This window comes from Thunnus thynnus, chromosome 7, assembly GCF_963924715.1.
Source record: "Thunnus thynnus chromosome 7, fThuThy2.1, whole genome shotgun sequence".
Lineage (NCBI taxonomy): Eukaryota > Metazoa > Chordata > Actinopteri > Scombriformes > Scombridae > Thunnus > Thunnus thynnus.
In genome coordinates this window covers 13,053,061-13,078,040 of record NC_089523.1, presented here as the reverse complement: position 1 = coordinate 13,078,040, position 24,980 = coordinate 13,053,061, and the positions used below count along the sequence as shown (strand labels likewise).

The following is a 24,980-nucleotide window of genomic DNA, read 5'->3' as shown; positions in this document are numbered from 1 at the left end:
TAAAGTCCGTTTCAACACGAGCTCTATCAATAAATCATTTATCATTCTTCTGATGTTTAATAATGATGACTGACACTTTACAGTGGTGACGGTTTGCAGAAAAATGTGATGAATTAGGGGTAAAGTCGTTTCAAATATCCACAGCAGCCGTGCGTAATGATAAGCTGTTGGAGAGCCTGTGCGTAATTCTCACTGAGGTCTGATGAGCGGAACGGACACCACTGTTGACGTACAAATGGAGGTTTAAAGACCTTTGCATCCATTTTTGGCACACTGTGACAGCAAGTGAGGCTCGTGCATGTGATTCCACGGTGTGTGACATTAAAAAAACAGAACCAGGTGTATCTGCGTCTTTATAAGTCTGGCAGAAAATAATGTATGTGCATATTTCTGTCACATAATGCCACGTTGTGAAGTGAATTAAAAGTTAATATATATGTTTTCATGAACACACTTATGTTTATCCGACAGAGGTCATAAATACAGAGTGTAACAAAACACCGTACAGCTGATGCTGCTGTGCTACACGTCATATTTGATTTGACAACGTTGCTAGCTTCGCAGCGCCCACTGCATCCATGGAGTTATTACGCCTCCATGGCTGAATCCCATGGTTTGCACCTCCATGGCTGCAAACCATGGGATAATGGTGTCCCACTGTCCCGGCTTCATGTTCTCCATGTTTGCTCTGCAATGATGTGACATTCACGGACAAATTATTCGAAAAAAATCTTTTGGGTGAATAGAATGTATTGAATCATTTGCGGAAAGAGATTTATTCCTCAAAACATTTTACTCCATAGTAAGTGCCTTGCACAATAAACATTATAAAGATATTTCTTTATGATGCAATTTGTTTCACTTGTTTCAATGACGACGTTTACAACAACAAAAGCACGGCGGGTAATGAACAACCCGGTAGTAGTCGCCTTTTTTGCGCCTGCTATCCTAGCCTGCGCCTGCTTAGTTTTTTTTGTGGAATACCTGATGCGGCCCAGCCTCACCCAGACTCTGCCTCCAGCTGCCCCCAGGTATTTTGAGTTTGGGACCCCTGGTATAGAAGGTAGTGTCTCTCTTTCTGACCAGAGTCTCTCATTCACTCTCTTCTTTCTCTCCTTCACCTCACTTCCTTATCCCTCCCTCCATCTCTTGGAGCAGCAGTAGCAGCAGTTGATGGATCGTTCAGGTTGGCGGGGTTGACAGGCAGGTTGATGTAAGAGACAGAGAGACGGAAAGACATGGTGTGCACATGTGTGGAGGAGTGTGTGTGTTTAAGAAAGAAAGAAAAAGAAAGGTGGCCTTTTTTTTTTTTTTTTGCACCTTTGCACTTCTGAAATCAGCTGCTGATACTTTGACTCCATCTATTTTTTTCATCCCCTCCCTCTTTCTGTGTCATGTCTTGGTTTTTCAGGAGTGTTTGGGAACAGGAGAAGCAGGTCAGTGACCAGGAGATTGATTGATACAAAATTGTGACCTGGCAGGGAAAACATGGGCAAGGAATGTGAATATGTAATATCAGTGTGAGAAACATTAAATTTGTTCATTACAGATAGGTAATGACATTTAAAGGGGGCGTATCATGCACATTTCCAGGTCTATATGCATATTCTGGGTCTCTACTGGAATACCTCTGCATGATTTATAGTTCAAAAACTCCTTATATAAGTTAGACCGGCCCTTTGTCTGAAACAGGCCATTTTAGCTCCTGTCCCTTTAAGGCCCCCTCTTGATAGGCTAAATATGAAGCTACAGGAGATGGTTAGCTTAGCTTAACATAAAGACTGGAAACAGAGTAAAACTGGCTGTTTTAAAGCTTGGCTCTGTCCAAAGGTAAAACAAAATTTGCCTACCAACAATTATAAAGTCCACTAAGTAACATGTTATATCTTGTTTGTTTAATCCATCCAAAAACTGAAGTGTTACAATGACAAAGTGTAGTTTTACAGGGAGTTATATGCAAGATTGAGTCTTGCCCAGTGGCAAGCTTGCTGTTTCCCCATTTTCCAGTCTAAACTAAGCTAATGAGCTGCTTGCTGTAGCTTCATGTTTAACAGATACATATGAGAGTGGTATCGATCTCTACTCTACAAATAAGCACATTACCCAAAATGTCAAACTACTCCTTTAAAGTGTTAAATCTGTAGCTGAGAGTTAGCAGTTGTATTGTCCTTTCAAATGACCTATTTACAACATGCAGGGTTTTTTCCTCCTAGCATAACCTATTTGATACCGCTCTACAATAATTGAAATGCAAGTTAGCTAATCACATTATAGTGCCTTACCTTAAAGGAATGTATTCCACCTTTAATTTAATCTTAAAGCGCTCTACTTTACACAATTAACCCTTTGACACATGTAATCTCATGCATGAAATGTAGGTGTAGTGGTCTCAGCAGAGCACAATCTTACATGCAATACTAAAAAGCTTGTGATAGAGAGTTTATGTTGCTGTCTTTGGTGAGTCAAACCAGAAGCAGAAAATCATTGATTACCTCGAAGGATAATAAAATAGCTCTTTAACTTCACGGTGTAATGTAACAGGTTAGGTCTATGGTATATTTAAGCTTTTATCTTCGGTTTAGCCTATCATATCTAAGCCCATGCCATCACAAGAGGGAGATTTTCCTGAGTGTTTAAGTACTGTTGCAGGACAAACAAATAACCCCCATTACTTCTGCATTTTGGGCCCTTAATTGGATGAATAAATGCTCAAGCATGCATGAGTAAACAGACCCAGCGTCTTTAAAAGGTTGGGGAGGACTGACACTGAAGTTGTGGCCAGAAGCTGTGTCTGCAGCAGGCAGAGGAAACAAATACAAACCATCGCTAGTGTGGGTCAAAGGATTGGATAGAAGCTCCTGAGAAAAACAAACTATTTATTTTGTTTCAATCAGAGAAGGCACATACTGTTTCTCAATTAAATTTAGATTTACTGTCATAATAACACAAGATAAGACAGAACTTATACATATTGAAGATAAATAGTTTTAACTTTGTGCTTGTGTGTGTCATGACAGTGGATATTATCTGGGATTCATACTCGGTTTCCATATCCAGACCCTCAGCCAAACAGTTTGAATCAGTTGTTTGTGTGGGCATGTGTGTATGTGGATCATGCAGTGATAATTCAAAGCTGGAATAAATAACTGTATGAAAACACATAAAGTACTCCTAACATGTATTTTTTTCCTCTTGTGTACTCACTCACAGTTGTCATTTTCTTCTCTGTGCTCGCATGCCCGATCGCTTGCATGTATGTCAGCATGAGCTGATTCTCAATCATGTGTTAAACTACTGGGAGGGTATGTGTGGAAGTAGTAAGTCTGAACTGTAAAGGTGTACTGTGAGTCACTCAGTCATGAAACATGCATACCTTGGTGATTAGATATGAAAATAACAGGTTTTGGATCTCGGCTATATGAAAACATTTTCAGGTGCCAGTATGACAGCACACACTTCATTTGGGGACACGGAAGAATTTAGCCTCCTAAAGTTTGAAATTTAAGTTTGAAATTTTTATTTTCTACCACTCACCCCCCATTTTCCATCACCTTTATTGAGAGAACGTTAACATGTCAAATTACAGACAGGACCTTTCATATTCCAGCAGTTTTATCTCGCAGGTTTCCAATTTATATTCAGTAACACTGTTTCTATACTTTTACACAACCCATTATTTTTAGTCGCTCAAGTTTTAGACATCTTTGGCCTCCCCCAGTCATGTTTGGTAAAATAAATTGAATTTTACTGTAACAAATGCTGTATTCTCTTTTTGAGATTTTTTAAAAGGTGTGCTGTTTTTATGATTTGAGAAAGTACATTTTGTTTTATGGTTTAAACTTTGGGCTCAGCTAAAGACACCACAAAGTTAATTTATGTAAGAGAGAGATAAAAAACATTTTTGTCATAGCTGTGTGTGTGTGCCTGTCTGTGTACATGTTGTGGGTCTGAGATGTGATTGGTCTTGTGGGACCTGACTGAACCACTCCCCTGGATTGAACTAGACATCAGTAAAGCCTGACATGGCAAAGGGCTACTGCTGAGCTCGCACTGCTTTATTTATCACCCAAAGTGAGTGTGTTTGTGTGTATGTGTACGTGTGTGTGTGTGTGTGTGTGTTTTCACATTTTTGGGCTTCTCACACAAGAGTGTCTGCGTTAGAGTGTGTGTTCAGATGTGTGTATGTGTGCATATGTTGTAGAGAGAAAGAGAGAGAGATGGAGAGAAAGTGTGCATTCACACAGTCACACATGTGCTTGGGACTCTGTCCAAGTTCTGTGTTTTCTCCTTCTCTTTTTATACATGATATTCATACCACAAGGGCAGTGATGAAGTCAGGAACAGAATTTCGATGAAGTGTGTGCGTTGATTTGCCTTTGTGTGTGTGTGTGTGTGTGTGTGTGTGAGAGAGAGAGAGAGAGAGAGAGTGTGTACGTATTTATAACACAAGGACAGTGATGCGGAGAGGAGCTGCATACTGATTAAGTGAAGTCGAAGAGAGGGCCTCTGTGTTGGCAGGCAGAGCCGCACAGCAACAACAAGTCATTCACCTAATTTAGGACATGCACAGACACACACACGCACAGACACACAGACATGTTTCACCCTAAAATCTTTCTGGTAACTCTGCATGCAGAAGCTGCACCGCAAGATGTTTAGAAAGAACATTTTCTTCTCCAGCTGCAGTGCTGTTTAACTTTCACTGGAGACTAATGGGTTTTTCTAATTATCGTTACAGTCATATAGAAAATAGAGATATGCCATAACTCTTCATGGCCTCTGAATCAGCAGAGAGGTCATTAAAGATGGAGAGAGGAAGGAGGAGAAAAGAGCAGAATGAAGGGAGGATAATGGATAGAGGGAGCAGAGAGATAGAGAGAGAGTGAGAGGGAGGACGGGAAAGATCAATACAGTCTGTACTTTGAGAGTGGAGAATCTGCATATCATGGAGCAGGGCGAGGGAGGAGAGTAGGTGTAGAAGAACAGAGAAGTACATACGGTAAGTTTTCACGTTTTGTTGCCATGTGTGCAGGAGGTAAAGAGAGATAAAGAGACAAGAGGGCAGGTGGGAGCAGAAGGGGTGATGACAAAGATGAGGAGTCCCTTTAAGACATTTTCAGTGAAAGGGAGAAGCATACAACAGGGGCGTTTTCTGAATGAAAGATAATGGAAAACACAGAGAGGGAAGCAGAGAAAGAAAGAAAGAGAGTCAGACAGCTGCATGAGTGAGAGTGACAGACCGAAGGGGGATTTGCAGTCTTTCTGAAAGATAAGCACACTGTTTTCTTTCTGTCCTTCTAACACTCACACTCACAGTGGTACCATGTGCAAGCGTGCACACACACACACACACACACACACACACACACACACACAGCCTCACGCATAACCATACACAGTCACAAGCACATACTCAAGCACAGACACACACACATAACTAACACTATTCTATTGCAGCAAGCTCTTGGCACCTGACAAAAGTTCACCCGCTCAGAGTTGCCATAGCAACGGGGAGATTCGTTGTTGCTACCCATACAGCCTGACTCCCAGCCTGATGAGAGAGAGAGAGAGACAGAGAGAGAGAGAGAGAGAGAAATTGAACTTTAAATGAGGACGTTAATTTGATTAGAAAAATGAACAAATTGGAATCTCATGGTACAAAAAATCCATATATATTTGTTAGGTATTTTTTTTAATTAATGTTTAACCAACATGTTGTTATTTTACAACATCAAGTATACACTGCTGCTGTTTTGTCAGAAACATTTATTATTAATTGGTTTGTATTGTGGTGCAGTGCATTCAGACATTATACCACCTACTGCACCCGTTCCATCCCTCAATCTGATCAAAATGACCCCTCAAGAATGATTTTAAGGTATATAATACTAATGTAAAATACACAGTCCCATTATTCTCTGGAGTCTCGTCAAATATAGGACACAGAACTTGCTTATTAGACATGTAGACCTACTTTACAAAATAGATTGATTTTGTCTTTTGTTAATATTCTCTAAATGTATTTTATGATTTTTCACTAATTTCAAGATTTCAAATATAATGTTTAAAATAATCACATATCTTCTACTTCAGGAAGAAATAGAATTCATTACTAGGATTTATAGTCTGCATAATAAATGCAGTTATTTGCTGATATATGGATATCCCCAGTGGCTGGGAATGTAAATGTAATTTTTCTGACATTAAGATAGTCTTTTTAATTGTTTTTCTTTTAGTCCATAAACACAAATTCTATGTGCGGCAAACTAGACTAATTATAGATATTTTTTCAGGAAAATGTGAAAATGACTTCTAGACATCCCTGAGCACCAATATTCAGTTAGTGAATAACCTAAAACAACAATTGCATATTCACATTTTGTTAAGTTTGTGACAGATGCAGCTACATAAAACACATAGAAGCAGAAAGATTGTGTCTCACCAACTTGTCAAACAGGTTCAACTACTTCTTGATGTTTAGTTTTTTCTTTTAACTTTTCCTTTGAGTTTACTTGACAGGCAGAGACATGGTGGGTAAAAAAAAAAAAAAAAAGTTGCTCTGAGTGTGTTATAGGGCTGCAACTGCAAAATGTAACAATTCAACTAGATTATATGGCATGCATGAATACATACAGTACATCTCCATATACAAAAAGAATGTATGATGTTACACATAAAGGCCTTCACAATAATGAATGCTTTATTGATCACCATGGAAAGATACTCTCTCACCTGCCTCCAGCTGGCTGAAGAACAAGATCATTTGCACAACAGCGCCCCCAGAGGGAAGTGACTCAAGAACACTCAGCAGGGCAGATGTTTGCCTACATGGGTGCTGAAGCCAAACTCATCAGCTGAATGGTGGTCTTTCTGCGCAACATGCCAACCTGCCACCCTGCTAAATGCATGTACATCAGTCATACAACAACTGCATAAAACAAGCCTTGTCCATTAGTGCTCCATCAATTGTGCCTAACATTATTGTCCATACAGTACCTCATTTCAAGCCTCACATCAACACGTTTTTTAAAAACCATGACCACACTTATGCTCTATCCTTAACCATGTGGTTAGTATTGTAACTATGACAACAAAGGTGTCCTAATCTTAACAAAGTCATCATTTTAACCCAAATCATGATCTTTTCCTAAACCTAACCAAGTTGTTTTCATGCCTAAACCTAACCAGACCTTAACCATAGCATTGTCGCATCATAAAATGTTTTAACATTTTAACCATGATTTGTAACAGTTTTGGAGGGCACAGACAAATAATGTCATCCTGCCGATTACAGCTAATAGGGGTGCCAGATCAGAAAACAAAAATCTGTCATTCTGGAGTGCATGGACCAACCTATTTTGTCATGTAATTTAGAGGTATCTAGAAGTTGGATCTAGAAGATTATTGTGGAAGTGACTGGTGCTTCTAGCTAGTAGACATCTTCATGAATGGTTGTCACTTTTGTCATGGTTCAGGAGAGACTATAGAGGAAGAAAATGTGAATACTAATAATGTAATAACTATCTATAGATCACTGTGAGTCTTGTTTTTACAGTGTTTATTCTTTAATGGTGTTCTACTGTATGAGTATTTTTGCTATCGTCAGCATGTTCAATTTAAGATAATTAGCTGTCAGATTATATTAGCACTTAAATCTGCTATGCAATCTAAGAGAATGGTGGGGTGTGGTGGGCAGTAAAGGAGGGGGTAGTCCAAGAACTAAAGAATCTTTTACAGTATGTGCACATACACACAAAGAGAGACACACATCCACACGTAGCAAGCTTTCCTCTTCTGCTCAGCCCACAGATATGAAATAATGAAATATTGATACTCCACAGACCATGAGCGGCTCAGCAGCAGTAGTAAATTTTAGACCTCAACACATGAAAGGAGAGCAAAAAGTTTTCCTTTTTTTCTACTTTTTCTTCTTCCTGTGTAATATTCTACAATTCTGCTGAACTCCAAGCCTCGCAGAGATTACAAGGTCACTGCCAGGTTTCACAACATGGCTGATATGACCCAGTGAGAGAGAGGGATATTAGAAATATTCATACTTTGACCGTCTTTTGACAGATAGTAGCAACTGGTGAGCTTTGCACTGAGAGTGAATAACAACATGCACATGCACAAATAAATAGTGGTTAATCATTAAACCAGATATAGCACACAGTGCATTTAAAACAGCTATCAAGGCTTAACACTGACAGTCGTTAGCATACTCATTATTTTATGAGAGAGGGTGCACGAGCCCATGTGTGTGTGAGTGGGGCTGTGAGTCTATTCCTGTCAAAACATGCAGAGAGTAACAGCAGGGATAGAAGACATTTCCCCTAGGAATGACACAGCAGAAGCTTGGTGTGTGTGTGTGTGTGTGTGTGTGTGTGTGTGTGGTTAAAGTTGTGCATATGCATTTTCCTCTTCATTCACTATGCTGTTTCTCCCCCCATAGGGGTCTAACATCCTTATCATGCTTATGGGGAAAACTGCATAATGAGAACACTTAGATAGGCCACCTGCATATTATGGCTTGTGCATCCATTGGTGATATAACAGTTGCATACACAAACACACACACACACACAATCATACATAGAGAACAACTGCATCACTCCAGTATAATTGCTTGATGACTTTGTCTCCTAGGAGGTTGAATGACTATATTAACATGGACAGTTCATTGTTATGTTGCCATTTTCTGGGCTTGATTTCTTTGAGGCAGAAAGCAAAGATAATCATTTTCTCACTGCTAAATTTTATCCTTTTTTCGTGTGTGTGCGGAAGTGATTATCCCTTTGCCATCCCAAGCTATATTACAACATAGTGTGGATAAATACTGATGCAGTGGGAGACCCAACACACTTTAATGCAAATCAAATGCCAATAAAAGCACAAATGAACACCTATAATCACGTCATACTGTATATTATTTTAGGAACTGTGCTATATAGATCAGGCCCTTTTTCAGATTTTACTTTTAATTAGTGTTTGAGAATTGGGTGGTATGCTGTAATTCACTGGCTCTGTTGGACCTTTGCCACCTGGATCAAGCCAGCAGAATTCGGATTGGCCAAAAGTACATTACTTCGCTTTTCCACAGTTGACTTCAGCCTGTTGGGGGAATTCATACCCCAAATACTATCACATTTACATAACAGTGGAATTACTGCATCGCGGAAGAAGCAATGGAAATTGGTACCGAAGGAATGAACGTCATCAGTGGAGTCCAGTAAACTGTGTTTGTGTGTACTCTACGTGGTGTTTGTTTTACCTGCTACCCATTCTGGGTTATGCTGTGGTGTGAGTGTATGGACGCTCACATGCAGTACTGATATATCACTCTAAAACTCAGGGGTTGAAAATTACATACTAACCACTTTTCACACTACACTAATGAGGAATGTGGTAGTGAGTGATGCAGTATAGAAATTGATTAAATTGATTTGAATTTGATTTTTTTTTAAAACACACGATCGTCAGAAAAATTGAGAATAGTGTTTTGAAATGTTTCCGCTGCTTTTTAGAAGCTCTCTATTCTCCCAGCTGCACACATTGCTAACAGGCTTTCATTTTCACATGCAGAAGCCCAGGACACCAGGTTAATTAGTGGTGGTGCTGTCTAAGTGTTACATAGCATGTATGCATAGACTGTAATTACATCCCCCCATTAAGCTACCAGCAGAGCATAGATGCTTGTTAAGGATCCATTTAAAGACCCAGATTCCTCGAGAAAGATACTTTATCACTAGGGTTAAGTTAGATGTAAATGTACTATACCACAAGGGTGCCTACTGAAAACAGCATGATGTGGTTATTGTTCCATAGATTACATTTTTTTGACATTCTGTTTTGCTATGCAAATACAATTGCAATTGGTAAGTAGAAGGCTCACAGTGTGTTAAGGAAGACCATCCAGGATTCACCACATTGCTGTTTATATCACTGGAATCAACAATGCCCAACACAACAGAGTCTCTGATCAATGGCATCCATGTACTGTATGTAACAGTTTATTGAAATTATATGTATGGGAAATAGAATGCTAACAAAATAGTCAAGTGTCAAGAATATTTTCTCATGCATGGGACTCAACCACTGGACTTCTTTCATCTGACAAGTGGAATCCCCCTGTGAAGAGGTGAATCAACAAGAACAGTCGTGATGTGGAGGTGCGGCAGAACACTACAGACCCCAGCATGTAACAGGGTCAACATTTGTGAGAACAAATTAACTGTTGTGCGGTGTTGTATAAATTTAATTTTTGGTCCTCAATTTCATAATTCTGTGAACAAACTGACAGAACAGAAACTCTTTGTTATCCCGTGAAAATATGTTTAAGGGATGTCAGAGACACAAACTCATGTGGCTCATCATCATCATCTTCCACTGTTTATTTTGCACTGCATTACACAGCTACATGGTCACACAGCTAGCCAGCACAGAGCAAACAAAGAGTGTTGAAACAACGTGGAATTAAAAATGTATGAGAAGAGAGTACAGAGGGGATAGTGACAAATGGGTTGAATGCAATAACTTGACAATATTAGTTTGGGGAAATTAAATCAGTATTTCGAGTATAACATAGCTCTTAACGCTCTGGGTGTTCAACCCGGGTGATGTCCACAACAACCTGCTACTGCTGCTAAAACAACTTGACAGCGTTCATTCAAGGAAAATAATTAAGTAATTCATGCACACTTAATTTCTGGCATGTAGACATGACTTATTGCATGAAAATCACAGCATGGAAAAGTCTCCTATCTCAAGCACCAGACTGGGGGTGTGTATTAGAACACTTCCTGATGACTTCACGAGTGAACATTAGCTATATCTTCATATGGTCAACTATTAATAGACCTGGCACTGGAGACAATAATTAAGTGTAGAGACACATAGTCAGAGAGCCGAGGGCAGATAAAAATAGGTATGGCCAAATTTATTATATTGAGACCTTAAGAATGTTTTTTTAATGTGCAGAGCAGAGTTGAACAGAGTTACAAAATGTGAATGTTGATGATAAAACATTGCAAAAGTAATGAAAAGCAGAAAAAAATGATACATTGTTGCACATGTGCTCCAACTCTACACCTTAGTAGCAAATAAAGGATTTAGCATTTAAATGGTGAAGATGTCTAATAGTAGCCTTATCAAAGGGAGTAAAAACATATCAGGATTCATATTGTAAGTACATACAAACTTAGATCATACATTACATAGACAATCCAGGTACTGATTCTCTAAGATGCTGGTGAAGGTCCTTTGTCACATCCCCACAAGCAGAAACAAACACACACGCATGAGCACACATATATAAACTTAGTTGGCTGGCAGCTCTCAATGTTGAGTGCCTAGTTTTAAAGTGACTGGATCGATACGGGGGAGTGAATTGCCAATTTCAGTTTGTTCTACTGAGATCGGCTGGCGCTGCATTCTAGAGGGAGAGCACCTGAAATTGGCAGTGGCAGAGTGGAATTGGATTTGTAAGGAGAGAAAGACTGAGGAGTGAGTAGAATGATCAGAGTAAGACTTGGACGCCCTGTATCTCCATGCACATGCACGTACACGCACACTATTATAGGCATACTCATGTTTTTGTTGCACACATGCATATCTTTGCCAAATTATGGACACAGTTATGCAAACCTCTCTGTCCCCTGTCTTTCACCATCTCACCTACATTGACCCATTCACACACACTTACCCAGAGCACATCTCGGCTTCTTCGATTGCATAGTCCATGGCAATCAAAGTCTGTCTTGGAAGAGCAGATGATTGTGTCTTTAGATAGTGAATAGCTTGTTCAGATGATCCCCTCCATTCTCTTTATTGGGAGGACATGGAGTCAAGCCATAACCAAACTACAGTGTACATTGGCATGGATGGATGTCTGGCCATAGGGACTGTGCACAATTTAAACCATAGCTTTGCAGTCCTTTCTAGCCTCACAAGCTAAATCAACAAACAGCGTGGACACCATGGCAGTGGATCACAGAGAATCTTAGCTTCTGTCTGGACACTTCAAATACCAGGCCCTGAAAACTTCACGGTCATGACATCATGCTCAGAGGCAGACTGCATCCTGTCATATTTCATTTCTGTTTGAGAAAGCAAACAGTGGAACTTTCGGCTTTGAGGGAGAAAGTCAAATGCCTGCTTTTGTTTTCTTCGGGTCCCAACGACTTTAACATGTGCGATGACCGGAGAGGAGGTGAGTGTTGTGCATCATTGCTGCTGACCTGCTACATGATGATGATTGTGTCATTGTGTTAGTGTCACATCAGAGGGTGCAGTCATCTGTCTTCACCCCGCACAGCCTGTAAGGCATTGTTACAAGACAAAGACTGTAAAAATGAGCAATAGATCTACACAGTAACTCTGTGATCTCATGCAGAGTTCTGTAATGAGTTACCTTTTTTCACTTTTACTCAATAGCTGTTGAATACTCAGTGGATAAGAAATCGTCTCTTTGCTGCCCAGTGGAGTTTAGAGGAACATACTGTCGGCAGAGTATTCATGCAAATTTCACACACAGAGATGGGTGCTGGAGCAAAAACCACAATTAGTCTCTTTAGATGTTTTGCCTATGATAAAACATTTAGGACTCTATTTTAATCATGCAAGTGCAATGACAAGCACAAAGTAGTAGGTCATGGGCGCAATTTAAAGAACTCCAGGAGAAGCTTTTCATACAGTACTATGCAGCTGTGGACAAGACATACCAAAAGAATCCATTATATTCTAAATTAAAGCAGAATGATTTACCAAAGTCCCAGATTTATGCTCATTTAATGCATCTACTAAATGCAATTAATTTATTGATTACTAATTAATACATTAATTATTTAAACTTTAATTAATTTAGATTATTTACATTTTAAGCATTATTCCACTGTTGCTGTGTATTTGTAAATAAGACACCAGCAAAGTGACATTACCACAGAAACAGGCGAGGTTCTGATACATCCATTTTAAGCACAACGTCTAAGAACCAAAATACCAACAACTCCCTTTTTGTGCTGCCTCATTTGAATGAACCTCCATCATTATTAAGCATCTCCTCTCACCTGCACACTGTTTGTGCAGCACAGGGCAAAAAAATACTACACAGACAGGCAAAGAGAATTTCAAAGTATGGAAAATACAAAACTGTCAGAGCGCTGCTTGTTTTGGTCATTGTGCCGCCACAAAAATAGGGCCTAAAGTTATGCATAACTTTTATTTAATTAATGGATGCCACATATAACAATATATACAGTATAGAGTATACAGTGACTCCAGTATCATCTGAAGTTGTGATGTATTCTTTTACATAAAAATAAATACATAAATAATAACTTTGCAGCTTTAATTACAATGGATTCACTACCAATATGATATTATACTCAGATATATAGTTTGTTGTCTTTTTTGTTTTTTTCTACTGGAACCAGTCAACTAGTTAATACTGTAAAGTGTATGTGTGAGTATGTGTGTGCATGTGCATGTGTGTGTCACTTACTGAGGAGTGCTGATGTCATCACAGTGTGGTAAAGATTGCACATGCTGAGTCACAGCTTACATAAAACAACAAAAATACACACTAATCTTTGGGTAAATTATAACCAGACAAACATGAAAGCACACTGCACACACACACACACACACACACATTTCCATCACTTCAGAGGACATTACATTGACTTACATCCATTTCCTGGAGACTCCTAACCATAACCATAACCACTACTTGTCTAACCCTAACCTTAACTCTTCCTATAACATAACCCTAAACTTACCTTAACTTTAAACCAAATCTTCACCCCAAAAATAATGATTTATGTTAAGTGGATTTGCTTTTTGTCCCCATAAGGGAGGTGAGTCCCCACTGTGCAAAACAGATTTACAGTATGTCCTCACAACATGAGGAACTGATACACATATACACACTCATAAGCGGTGAAATCAAACATGATAACATGATTGATTTTAACAAGCTGATATGGGGATTTTAGGCTGCAGTTGTTTTTTTCACTGTAGATGGTTATCTTGCATTTTATAGGCTCTGTATTCTGAGCACGTTTATGTGTGTGTTTGTGTTTGTGTGTGTGTGTGTGTGTGTGTATGGTCTCTATCTCTCTCTCACACACACACACACCACATACACACGCACTAAGCAGTAAAGGAGTGGTGAGCCCCTATGACCACAATACATCCTGTGGATTATAAGGCGCTATCTTTCTTGAACTCAGGAACACTTTGCCCAGAACATTGAAGAGAGCCAAGGTAAGACTGCAGCTCAGGCTGTCTTTTCAACTCAAAAAAACAAAAAACAAAAAACAAAACTATAATCTATATTTGACATTACAGTTATTGTACTCTACAGCGAGTAAACAGTCTCTACATTATTGTCAAATTCTAGCATTTGTTGACGATACAACATGATTGACAATACGGTGCTGGATGATTGATTACTACTGCGATGCTAGTGGGATTCATTTTTAATAACTGCAACATCAATATATGATAAATGAATGATAAAAGAATTAAAAAAAACAAAAAATCCTCTCTGGTATAGACACAGACTTGGAATGAGTTTTCAAAGTCTTTTTTTGTAGCTTGCAGATGTTTATATTATACATTTCTGTCCATATTACTGTGGACAGACTGATTAAGTTTGTTAATGATTATGTGGATCTATTTGCCAGTAGAGTTAAATAGTCTACTGTAAATTGCAATGCAGCCCAGAGGAACAGATGTCTTTGGAGGACTTTGAATACTGATGACAGAATTTTTTTTTTCTTTCTGTGCTGATCCACATTTTTATGCCAGTCTTAAACATAATCACAGGTGACAACCAGCCTCTCGGGCTGACATTAACTTTTAAAGTTATTACCCAAAGTAACCAAGGAATTTAAGGTATTAAGATAAAGTTCAAATTAAATATCTGACAATATTTTAAACTGCCATTACTCTTGGGAACCTCAACAGTGCAGCCATAAAGTCTCCATGTTTGTTGTGTGCAGCTACATGTATCAGCAGTCTGTGAAGTAAAACGATATGTGTTAAAGCTATTTTTAGACACTCACTGTGAGCTAAATGGAAGAAGAGAGAGGCTAACGGGGTTTGTACTGTATAATGTTTGTGTGTCTTTTTCTGTGTCTCAACGGTGCATTTCAGGATTGCTGGCACTGGTTCTATATGTTGTGCAGCTGACTGCAAGCACACAGGGGCACGCACACGTTTGGCTCTCGGTCTCTCTCTTTGCCCTCGCCTGCTCTTCACAGCACATTAAACAGGATGGCTATAAGCCTCTCATTCACCCAAATAGACACATACCCACACAGACATACAGACATTCACCTTGTTTTTGTCTCCAAGAGTACATCGGAGTGAAGCCTAATTGCTTGAGTGATATGATGGATGTATTTTTGAAGCCAGGCCTGTTTGGCAGTTTTGTCAACTCCCTGTTTCTCTTTTTCTGAGTTTTCCTTGTTTTTCTGTTTCTAAAATTTTCCCAATGTTTCACTTTTTCTCAATGTCACATAGCATTCTTAAGGTCTAAGGTTAATGCAAGGAAAATATACTGTATGTGTATGTCAGATCTGTATTTACTGTATTTTGGTTGTTTTGTGCATGTGTGTTTGTGTGTGTGTCCTGCCAGTGGGCCTCATTAAGCAGGGAAGATTTTGAGACCTTTCAGACCTTGCCTTTAGTAAACTTGGTGTCACTAATGAGTGTTAATGATGTTGGCCTTTGTAAACACTCTGTGTGTACGTGTGTTTGTCTCTGTTTGTGTGTGTTAGATGGGGAAAAGACGGTTCTCGGGTTTGGAGGTGACCCTAATGGTCATGTTCACAATGATGACAGTGGCAGCCATCGCTCTCATAGTTCTGTTTGTGACTGGAGAACCTGGAGTCATTAAAGATGGTAGGTGAACACGCTTACACACACACATAAAGATGTACATGCAAATTTACACACAAATAAAAGAAATAAAAATAAAACAGCATGGGGACACCAAACCATTAATACTACTACTAATAATAATAATAATAACTTCGTTCTCATGGTTTCCTAGTGTATAATTACCAATTATATTAAATTATAATTTGCAGATTCATCAGTGGACTTTGATGACTTTGAAAACGTATGGAAGATAAAGGTTTAGAAATTATGAAACAGTCCAAAGTACCTGATTAAAGGCCATATTTACAAGACCATGTGACAAGACAGTTTCAAAATGCAATATACATATTTGAATTTAATCATCTATTTGTTTGTTTGTTTGTTCATTTATTTTTAATATTGACCTATTGGAAGTTAAAATGACATGGATTTCAGGAGGGAACAGGGTTTAGAAAAAAACACTGAACTTTATTATGAAGAGACAAAGGTAACAATTGCCATACCCAATCACCGGTGTTTGTATCATTTTACATTACCAAATACATGCATGACATACATCAACACAGATGAACACAACACAACTTACACGTAAGATCTTCTATGAAGGTACTTACGTATACTGTACACACAAGTACATCCAGTAAATGCCTCCCCTCATGTATCCATGGTTGCCTCACACCTCTTACATTAGTTCACCTTTGGTTAATGACACAAACATATTTTTCTGGATTATTTAAAACTAAATAAGTTATTTTTAGCCTGCAGTTTAAACTCAGTGACCTGCAACATAAATCTGAAACACATCAATGAACAACTTTAGCCTCAAACCAAGCTACACCATCCCAATTACTGTTGGCCAAGAATGTTGAATGAAAGTAATGTCATTACTTTTTTAGCGTAAGGGATTACAAATTCAAAATCACTACATATATTTCAGTTAGAAATCCCAGTATTGCTCCATTACTCTATCATTTTTGGGAGGTAGGCTATTGCTGTCTCGCTAGGATTTGCATGAGGATTGATAATAGTTTGGTCCATGATGTGTTAGCTTGGCACTCCTAGCTAGACTTGGCCTAAGAAGAAGAAATATGCCTCTGGGTAACCCCAAAGTTGTCTTGTTTACATGTTGCGTCTTCTTAGCAGGCTAGCTAGCCACCTGGCCTTTGTTCATTGTTGGGACTGTGAGGGCAGGACTTGTGAGGTGTATTATGTGGACCCTGTTAGCTGGTGAAACTCAGTGAATAGTTCCAGGGCAAATAGGCCAGTTAAAACCTTTTTTTCTGTATTTACACATTAAAAAAATATGCAAATAAGCAGGGTGGCTTTGGAGTTGCTGAAAAGCTCCTTTCGATGGAGGTGGAGTATTCAGTGAGTAATAAGCCAAGAAGAATTGATTACATTTCCCAGGTAGAAATAAAAAGATGATAAAAGATAGCAACACTGCATCTTCATCAATAGACAGCTAATTCATTTTTGAATGTAAATTTCTAATGATGATTGGTGAAGTTAATCTGTTCACAGTGTTCATGTGAGTCTAATAAATGATATAATCATCACTAGGGATTAGAGGATTTTCTCTTTGAATGTTTGTTTTAGTGTTGGAGAAAAGTAAACCTTTCATCTTTTGGCAGAAACTACAGAAGTATTTGTTCCTCAGTGTCCAAATATTCCTCTGGCTGAAAGAATAGACTGTTTCCCTGATGCTGGAGCCTCAAAGGTATGAGTGACTATCAATTCTTAATAATGTTTGTGAAGAAGGTTTTTCCAAAGATCTTGGAAAACACTTTCTCCACAAAGACCTTGGTGGGTGTTGGGAAGGAGTTTTCATAAAGCCTGGTTCTTTTTACAACTCTTACAACTCAGATTTTACTCTAAGTATTGTCACAATTGAATTAGTGTTGTAGGTGATGATGATTTCTGTTACCTTGGTAATAATAAGATTACTCCAGCAATGATAATGATAATGAAGATAATTAAATGCTGGCATTTTCATGATGGTGTTGTTTGTGGTAGCAGAAATGACAGTAATGGTAATATGGATGGTCGTTACAGTATGATAACTATATCAACTATATCCATGTCACTTGAACAGCTAAAATGTGAGCAGCGTGGATGTTGCTGGGGCCCGCTGGATGAGCGAAATGTTCCCTGGTGTTTCTTCTCAACCAACCATGGATACACAGTGGAATCAGTGGAGGAACCGGATCCTTATGGTAAATCCCTATTTCCCCTCTCTCTGCCCTGCATTCCCACTCTTGCGCTCACTGACTGATGAAAATATTTAGCCTTTTTTTTTTAGCTTATTTTCGAACTGCTCCGCATTCCTTAAATCTGTCTTCCTCGTCTTTTTTTTTTTTTTTCCATTTTCACTTACTTTGCCTAAGGCATGTCTATCTGTGAAATATGACATGGATGGCATATCAGGAAACATGATTGACTTTGGAGAATGCAGGTTTTTCTATTTTCTGCTTGATTTCACTGCTTTGTGTGAACATAGTTATTGTGTAAAGCAAAAAGGAACATTGGACATTTTAAAGTCTGAACAACAACATTTTCAGTCACATTGTTGGAATAGCAAGAAAAAAACAATATTTGGGGGCTTGTTTTTTGTAGCAAAGGTGGTTAAATAGAAAAATGGGAAATGCTTAGACAGAGAAGAACATTATCAGAAACAGTCATTTCTCTTGGCCTGCCCAAGAAAGGCTTGATTTTATTCAACAGAGACTTTAATCAACACAAAAAATGAAAACGCTCCTTTTTATATAAGTCAAATTGTCTTCAAATATTTTACATGTATTCAGCCATGGTATCGCTTAAGGCTACTATGCAAATTGCATATTTACCTCAAAGGCAACTGAGGACTCAGGCTCTGTAAGCATATTGCACCCTTTGATCATATGGGTAAATGGATAACCTGGGAATACATCTGCTTGAATGCATTCCCATCCCAGCTTGCCTGATGAGTTTTATGTGGAGTGCTCAAACTGTGGGTCGTTGCAGTTTCTTTTTTTATTGTTGCTGTTCAGTCATCATCGTAGGATTAGATATTTCTCATGTTGTGATTAAATGTTTTATTTTTTTATGTTGATTGAATAAGAAATAAAGTAGCTGCAAGGCTCATCATTCTCCAATGCCTGGATGCCAATGTGGCACATTGTGTTCATGACAAGGCCTCTTAATTATAAACAAAGGATATTGGTCAGAATTGTTGTGGAAATATTAACATAAGTAGTTAACTAGACAGTGTAAAAGAAAGAAAACATATTTTTGTATCTTAGCTGACCTCTGTACTTTGACCAAAATAACAAAGGCTATAATAGTACCACTATAATACCACAATAGTAGTTTGTGTCATTTCATCTTTATCCTCTTCTTTAAGCAGTTAAATATGCATTATAACCTTTACCCTGCTTTTGTTGTGTTTGAATTGCAGTAATAAAAGCCCACCTGAAGAGAATGGCCTCTCCTTCTTTATTTGGGGCGGATGTACAAGAGCTGTCATTTCATGCAGAAATGCAGTCAAACAATCGACTCCGATTTAAGGTACACACTCACACACGCCGCCTTTCTCTCCTTGTCTCTCTCTGTTAAACACCTTTTTTTTGCTTGCACACACAAATACACTCACATGTACACACTCACACATTTTGACAGTGACAAAGGAAATTGTAAGATAAATCTAGTCCGGTCAAATTATTTTCAAAAGCAATTTTATCAAAGCGTGTTTAACACAACAGCTTCACAGAACAAAAGAGGACAAGAATAGTGATCTGCACAACAAAGTACAAACATCACTGGGAGATATGAGGCCACACACTCACACTCCCTTTCCTCTCCTCAGATCTTTGATGCCCACAGGCAGAGGTTCGAGGTCCCCCACGAGCATGTAAGAAGCCTCAACAGTCACCCATCCAGCCCCATCAGCAACACACTGGAGATCACACACAAACCCTTTGGCCTTACTGTGCGCAGGAAGGAGAACAAAAAAATCCTGTGAGTGCTCAGTATTGTGTCTTTGTTTGTGTTTGATGGGGAAGGGAGATGTATATAAGAATAACAATACCACACTGTTTGCCATGTAGACAGTGAAGAATATAGAAAAGACAGCAGACTACCCGCACTTTATTCAACAAAATAATATTATGTGCATCCAGGCATATATGTGTACTATGTGCTAATCTATACAGTATGCATGGCATATACTATGACTGCACCTGTAGCAGAGGATGAGGGCATTACTATTTAATGCAATGCAATGTAGAAGGAATATTGTTATGGTGTATATTATGAATCTGCTATGCCATTAATGTTCACAGTAGATCATGTGGATGTGATTCTGGAGACAAAATAACTGTTGTAGTACCCAAAAATATTATAAGACAAGCTAAGTTGTTGAATATTTGATTCATCCCTCTTCACAGTCTTCTCCCAGTAATATTATAGAATTGAGAACTGACAGTTGTCAGTAGTTTACCATTGATTCTGTGTATCTCAATTGATGTAATTGTGTCAAAAGTTCACATTGTTATGCATTATTCCCACATAATAACATATGACTTCCCATGTTCCCTATTAGTTTCCCAGAGCAACAAGTAATAATGTTCATGTCACTCCAAGCACATATGGAGTGCCCTGGGTGACATCACAACGATCAATGCTATGTGCACCAAAACACACACACATACACACACTTCCTATTGAACACCATCAGGCATTAAACAATTATTATCATGGATACTGTGATGTCGTAGAATGTGGCACTGTGTGACAAATAGGGGTTGTGCAGGCACAAGTATCCTTGTTACTACTAGGAAGTGATGCATGGAGGTAAATGCCTAAACCGTGACTTTATACACTAATGGTGTTTTGCACATGCTCTGCTGTTGTGAATCAGAGATGATTGCCATTTATAGCACATGACTAATTTCTCTGCAAGGCGAAAGTTTATCTTTAATCTGGATGACTCAGAAGTTTCTTTTATGGGAATGTGAAAACTAAAGCTACTTTTTGGAAATGTTCAGTTGAGTCTTACATTTATCCAGACATGGCTTAACATTCAGTGAAAGCAATACAACTGACACAAAAAAGACTGCTAAACAAGCAAGCCGAGTGTTAGATCCATGTGATACACCAGCTTGTTCTCATTCCATGTTCTCTAATTCTATGATTTCAATTGTTTAATAGTCTTTACTGCAGGGATCCTTAGTTCTCACACTGAAGAATTCCATTTTCACTGTGAAAAATTCTCCATGTGTTCACTTTCATTTACAATCTTCACTCACAGCCACAAAACCCCCAAACTGGAATGCCTTTGCTACATAAAGCTTCAGTTTTTCTAAATAACTTATTGGTATATAAAGCAGCATTGCTGTCTTTCACAGTACTGCCAACGACCTTCAACCAGAGGCAGTGATTACTCTGGAGATTTGCTGAAGATTAGCAGCCATTTAGTAATCAAATTGCTCTAACTTTCTTTTGCTCTCATGACCGCGTTTATGAGGCCACTTGTTATGTGAATTGCCACAATCACTCAGTGTGTTATGCAGTGTATTCAGGTGATAGGTCAGGCTTTACGCCTTCAAGAGTGTTTTTTCCTGTTGAAATTACACTTTGTTCCTCCCAAAGGTGACATTTGTTCCATGCATTATACTCCTCTTAGCTTTAAGAAAGGACAACCATATGGCAGTACCTAGGAACCCACTTTACTTTTGAAGTCAGGGCAATGGTTTCTATCAGTTGCTGGAATACAAACAACTCATATTAACATCCAAACCACCAAATTAATTCTTAAAATTTCCCAGGAGATTTTATAAATTGGTCACTACAGTAGCATGAAGGCAGAATGTCAGCATTCATTTATAAGTAGACCTATTCTGTTGAAAATACTGGACCCGAGGTAACTATCAAGTGGATTAATCATGTTTAAGCTATTATGGGAAAATAATCAACAGGTGGTTGAGAAAACATTCAGCTAAATGCATCTCAACGTTTTTAACTACAAGCTATTGACTTAATAGTTTTGTTGTGTGGTTATGCTTACAAGTGATTTAAAATGGCCTTTATTTCAGACTCTTTATTAGAAGCAGTGTGACTGTGAACTCAGCAGTAGCCAAATCTAATAAAATTTTATAAGTCTAACATTTGTTGCAATTATCTGCCATTTAACTGTGGTCTGAAGCTGGATTTTTTTTTTTTTTGGCGCAGTTACATTTAATTTTGAAACTGTAATGTTTTAAATTTTCTGCTGTTCCACCAGAATCCTGTAATATTCAGACTGAAAATGAGCTGTCAGGCTTGTTACTGACTCCAAGCTGACATATTTCATTCTTATCATGGGAAATATCACAACTAATGTTTCGTGATTTTTATAACTACTTGATAATATCTTTATCATCACATGATCAAGAACATGAACACTAGGAAGCCCACACATCAGAGTGATAGTCAGGTTTAAATATTTACTTCTAATGCCAAAAAACCTGCATTAGGTCATAATTAAATGAATATGATGCTGTCAGTCCCCAGATATCCAAAGTTTTATTAATGGAAAGAGCATGTGAGTGTGTGCTCACTGAGTAATGATACTTATAATCACTCTGCTCTTTGACCTGTCTGGCTGGTGTGTGGGCATTCTCTTCTTGCCATAAAGGCTACTTGTAAATAGACATGTTCACTGACTACACATGAAGCTCCTCCCAGTCATCTTATTGAGTCTGACTGACAACAACAACTTACGCAATGTCATATGATTGAAGACTACTGGGTATATTGACTGAAAGACTAATCCTGTGTTGCAGTTTGTTTGGGTATTAGCCTTTCTGTGGGTCCATTAATTTGTAAGTTAGTATTTGCACTGTATTTTTAACTGCTACTTGTATATTTTGTCTCTATATCTTTGTTTTGTCAGCTGTTTGCCGCTAGAGCAGGTTTAGTATTTCAACTACCAGTGTATGTCTTGTTTTGAAGGCTAGAGAAATGCCACCCAGAGGCCTTATTAGAGCTTGATTGCATGGTCTGTCTTCTCCCTGGTTTTTCTTTCTACAGCTCAACTCCTCCACACATCCCTATCTTGTTCCCACTCCCACTATCTCCTCTCGCTGCATCTCACTCTCACTTTCTGTCTTACTTCCTCTTTGTCTCTCACATTTTCTCTCTCACCTCGTCCCTCCCTTTCCCACATCACTTTGGTCTCTCTCTCGCATCAGTTCATCCTCTCACCTCCAAGTGATGACCTGTTCTTTTGTTTTTGTCTCCTGTTCTTCCTTTTTCTTTTTCTTTTTTTTTTTTTTTTTTAAACCAAATACATTCAGGTTTGACACTACGATGGCTCCAATGGTGTTTGCAGACCAGTACCTACAGCTGTCTGCTAAGCTCCCATCCCATAATATTTATGGCCTGGGAGAGCATGTGCATAGACAGTATCGCCATGACACAAACTGGAAAACCTGGCCTATCTTCACCAGAGATGCTTTTCCTAATGGGGTGAGGAAGATCACACATATACAACAAACACTCGCACACACTGCTAAAACAATCTTGAGGCAACAAATTCGTTTTTTCAGATAGTTTAATAAAACCTAACCAGTCAGCTGATTGATGTCATTATTACCTACAGTACCAGTCAAAGGTTTGTACACGCTTCTCATTGAAGTGAATGGGACGATGTGTCCCAACTTTTGACTGGTACTGTAGGTATTTCCACTTTTTGAAGTAGGTTTGAGACACAATTGTTCATGTACGTACATAAACCTACACATGTACAGATTGATAAATACAGTGTACATTCAGTCTATACAGTGTATACTCTTGCTGCATCTACGAATACATATGTCAATCCCTGGAATGCAACATCGTATTTCATGTCTGTGTTCATGTTTTTTCGGTGACTGTTGACATATCATGTGCTCCAAGGCTTACAGCTGACAAGTCTAGCCAGGATGTGTGTGTGTGTGTGTGTGTGTGTGTGTGTGTGTGTACATGACATGTTTACGTGTGTGCTCCCTACATGTGTATTCTCCTTCCCAAAGGGCTTATAATTGAATGTCTTATAAGCTGATTAGGTGGTGAAGTCACCCCCTCAGCTTCAATGAGTCTTCCACTTCCCTCCTGTGCCTCACACCTCTTCCCCACATCCCTTCATCCGTCTGTCTCTCTGCCTTCCCTGCAGGGAACACATAACCTCTATGGACACTATCCCTTCTTCCTCTGTCTGGAAGATGAGAGTGGAAAGTCATTTGGGGTCTTCCTAATGAACAGCAATGCTATGGGTAAAGATAAACACACACAAAGCAATGCTATGGGTAAAGATAAACACACACATGCACACATACACTGAAAAGGCAGCAATGTGTTTAAAAATTTAGGATCAATACATACTGTCAATACATACTGTACTTTGCTCTACAATTACATGATCATACAGTATGATACTCATGTAGATATACATACACAAGCACAGGCAACCTGGACATCAGAAAAAAAAAAAGAAAAAAAAAACTTCAAAATGGTTCAAGGGCACATGAACCATCAGTTATGCCCTATCTTCCTAACATAAATGGATCTACTATTGCCTCAATCAAAAAACTGTGTTGACAAATCAAAGAGAATATTGCATGACTGTTTTATGAATGTCTCTATGAAGGGGATGACTGAAAGCAAGGTGAATGCCCGCTGACATGTTTCTATTGCTCATGTCTATAGTCTTCTCACATAAGAGCTTTTTGTTCCAGCTAGTCTTGACTGATACATATATAATGTGAGTTTGTTTGTTTTTGTGTGTGTTCTTGGACCGAATGAATGAAAGAATAAAAAACATGAGGAAAATTCACAAAAAGGAGGGGGTATTGCTAGTTCACAGTTGTTTGAGAGGGCATTTTTAGGTTATGATATACAGTTAAGAATAGTAGAGTTTTCAGTGTGTCTACCTTCTGTGTCTGTTTTTAGAGGTGATTTTGCAGCCCGCCCCAGCTGTGACCTACAGAACAATTGGAGGAGTCCTTGACTTCTATATTCTTTTTGGAGACACACCAGAACAAGTGGTGCAGGAGTTCCTTGAGGTGAGGTGCACATAATTGCTTGTGATTTTCTAAAGGCAA

General features: G+C 38.6%; 1 protein-coding gene across 2 annotated transcripts in view; it reads left to right on the top strand.

The window, feature by feature from the left end:
* Positions 1-14,134: 14,134 nt before the first annotated feature.
* si (sucrase-isomaltase) overlaps positions 14,135-24,980 on the top strand; it is a 74,806-nt gene continuing 63,960 nt past the window's right edge. Inside the window, exons 1-9 of one of the 2 annotated variants that reach the window (XM_067594427.1) lie at positions 14,135-14,262; positions 15,783-15,906; positions 17,517-17,602; positions 17,978-18,098; positions 19,319-19,428; positions 19,727-19,878; positions 23,196-23,367; positions 24,053-24,152; positions 24,829-24,941. In XM_067594427.1, the coding sequence (XP_067450528.1) occupies positions 15,783-15,906; positions 17,517-17,602; positions 17,978-18,098; positions 19,319-19,428; positions 19,727-19,878; positions 23,196-23,367; positions 24,053-24,152; positions 24,829-24,941 (978 nt within the window). In that variant the 5' untranslated portion in view covers positions 14,135-14,262. Of the gene's footprint in view, positions 14,263-15,076; positions 15,101-15,782; positions 15,907-17,516; positions 17,603-17,977; positions 18,099-19,318; positions 19,429-19,726; positions 19,879-23,195; positions 23,368-24,052; positions 24,153-24,828; positions 24,942-24,980 lie in introns of those variants that run through there. The other variant, XM_067594428.1, reaches the window with a different exon arrangement.